This window comes from Myotis davidii, unplaced genomic scaffold (genome assembly GCF_000327345.1).
Source record: "Myotis davidii unplaced genomic scaffold, ASM32734v1 scaffold826, whole genome shotgun sequence".
NCBI lineage: Eukaryota > Metazoa > Chordata > Mammalia > Chiroptera > Vespertilionidae > Myotis > Myotis davidii.
Window position 1 is genome coordinate 1 of NW_006297142.1, and position 795 is coordinate 795.

At 66.7% G+C, this 795-nt stretch overlaps 1 protein-coding gene across 1 annotated transcript in view; it reads left to right on the top strand.

Moving 5' to 3' along the window:
• The first annotated feature begins 223 nt into the window (after positions 1-223).
• Positions 224-795, top strand: part of LOC102770608 (pepsin F-like) — a 6,129-nt gene continuing 5,557 nt past the window's right edge. Inside the window, exons 1-2 of the mRNA XM_015569805.1 lie at positions 224-342; positions 433-678. Coding sequence (XP_015425291.1) covers positions 225-342; positions 433-678 — 364 coding nt within the window. The 5' untranslated portion in view covers position 224. The remainder of the gene's footprint in view (positions 343-432; positions 679-795) is intronic.

Consider the following 795-nt stretch of genomic DNA (forward strand, 5'->3'; position numbering starts at 1 on the left):
GAGGAGGGAGCACTCCAGCGGGGCCGTGAAGGCTGTGGATCACAGAGCCGCAGGGAAAAATGGGAAACTTTTCCAAAGAAGGCACCGCCTGAGCCGCGGCCATGGAGGTGGGGTGGTGGGAAAGCGATTCCAGGAGACCCAGGACGCCCAGGTCAAGGCTGGCACCTGGGGATCAGGGGTGACCCGGGCACCCAGCCTGGCCTAACCCCCGCCCCCGCCGGCAGATGTACTATGTTGGCACCATCAGCATTGGGACGCCCCCTCAGAAGTTCAAGGTCGTCTTTGACACGGGCTCGGCGGACTTGTGGGTGCCCTCCATCTACTGCTCCAGTCCCGCCTGTGGTGAGTGCCTGGGCCAGCCGTGGCCCCTGCCCCCGCCCCACTCCTGCCCCAGGCTCTGGCAGCTGACTGACCCCTGCACTCCGTCTGCAGTGACACACAAAACCTTCAACCCTCTGCGGTCGTCCACCTTCCAGAGCACGGACCGGCCCATCCAGCTGCTGTACGGGTCCGCCAGCATGACCGGGCTGCTGGGCTACGATGACGTGCGGGTGAGTGGGGGCGGGGCCTGGCGACCTCTGCCCACTGCTTACGGGGCCAGATGCAGGGTCAGCTGGACGCACCCATCACCCCAAGTCCCCCAGTGGCTGGCCGTCTGCCTCGGGGAGACAGTGCCCGGCTGACAGCTCCCCGAGTGGCCAACCCAGCGAGCGGGTCATGGCACGGAGGCGGCCATTTGCAGCTCCTGCCCCGTGGTGAGCTGAGGCTGATTCTGCTGGGAGCAGGGAGAGGGGA